Source organism: Aplysia californica, unplaced genomic scaffold (genome assembly GCF_000002075.1).
Source record: "Aplysia californica isolate F4 #8 unplaced genomic scaffold, AplCal3.0 scaffold00921, whole genome shotgun sequence".
NCBI lineage: Eukaryota > Metazoa > Mollusca > Gastropoda > Aplysiida > Aplysiidae > Aplysia > Aplysia californica.
In genome coordinates this window covers 275,020-276,464 of record NW_004798191.1, presented here as the reverse complement: position 1 = coordinate 276,464, position 1,445 = coordinate 275,020, and the positions used below count along the sequence as shown (strand labels likewise).

Below are 1,445 nucleotides of genomic sequence, written 5' to 3'. Positions count from 1 at the left end.
CTCCCTCCCTCCCCCCCACAACGCCCTCCCTCCCCCAATCCCAGCCCCACTCGGCCTCATGTCCGGACCATTAGCCGGCTACCCTCTAGGCCAGCTCACTCCATCATTACCCGGCTCTGGATCTGGACATGCCATCTACCCCCTCCCTGAGAACCAGCGAGCCTTCGTCCCCATCGCCCACTCTTCCACCTCCACCAACAACTACGAGGACATCGACTCTGTCTCTCCCCCCTCTCCTCCTCCTCCTCCTCCCCCTCCCCCCTCCTCCACCACCACCCACCCAACCAGACACACAGTACCAACCCCCCCACCCAAACCCGAGCGCAAACACAGCAGAAAAGGGGCACATCCCAACAACAGCAACAACAACAGCAACAACAAATCTGGGCCGGAAGACGGACAGCAACCGGTGCTGAGACCCAAGAGTTATCTCAACGCTGTCGACGCCATGTCGGGGAGAGGTGTTGCCGACGGTAGCCATGGCAACCCCGAATCTAACACCACCACCTCCACCACCACCGCCGCCCAGAAGAACAATGTCTCCCAGAAAGTGTTGACCCACTTAGCAATGGAGGGGCCCGTTCGAGACGAGGATCGAACCCTGAACCCTCCCGTGGAAGACCGCGGCCATTTTGTGTCAGCCAACGGAGATATTTACGCTCAGGCGCGGAGGAAGGCGAGTCCCAAAAGTATTCCTCAGATTTATCAGAATCTGCAGCAGCGCTCCCCTGTTCCCATGGAATCGAACCCCTTTCCTCCACCACCACCACCACTATCACCACAACAACAACACCATCATCAACAACAACAACAACAACAGCAACTGCAACAGTTGCCCCAATACCATCCCCACCACAACGGACATCTTCCTCGAGGTTTACCACAACAACACCAACAACAACTACAACAACAACAATTACTACAACAACAGCAACATCATCTCCCGTACCCACAAATCCCACCACCATCGTCCTCCTCATCATCTCCGTCCCCCGCCACCTCCTCCTCCTCCCCGCACTCCCGCCAGACAAGCTCCGCCTTCCACAGCCTCGAGTCGCGCATGGGCCCCTCCCCCTCGCCGTCAATCAACGAGGTGTGTGACACGGACCTCGACGAACTGCCCACCCCTCGCTGGCACAGAAGGCAACAGCTCCGCTCCCAGTCCTTCTCGCCCCCGCCCTACAGCCCGCCTCCTCTTTACCAGTCGATGGATTCCATTAACCCTCGTAGCTCTGTTCGGTAAGTAAGTGTGGGTATATTCAAATATATATGTAGTACAATATGTAATAATGTAATATATGTGTCACGATACGGTGGAATCAGTCACCCATCAGCCCGCCCCCTCTTTACCGGTCCATGAATTCCATTAACCCTCGTAGCTCTATTCGGTAAGTAAGTAAGTGTGTAAGTGTGTGTGTGTGTGTGTGTGTGTGTGTGTGTGTGTG

At 56.0% G+C, this 1,445-nt stretch overlaps 1 protein-coding gene across 1 annotated transcript in view; it reads left to right on the top strand.

The window, feature by feature from the left end:
• The window catches only part of LOC101858673 (nuclear receptor coactivator 6), a gene marked incomplete at its 5' end in the record, with an annotated part of 9,572 nt that overhangs the window by 5,351 nt on the left and 2,776 nt on the right, over positions 1–1,445 (top strand). Inside the window, 1 exon segment of the mRNA XM_035972949.1 lies at positions 17–1,239. Within this exon segment, the coding sequence (XP_035828842.1) occupies positions 17–1,239 (1,223 nt within the window).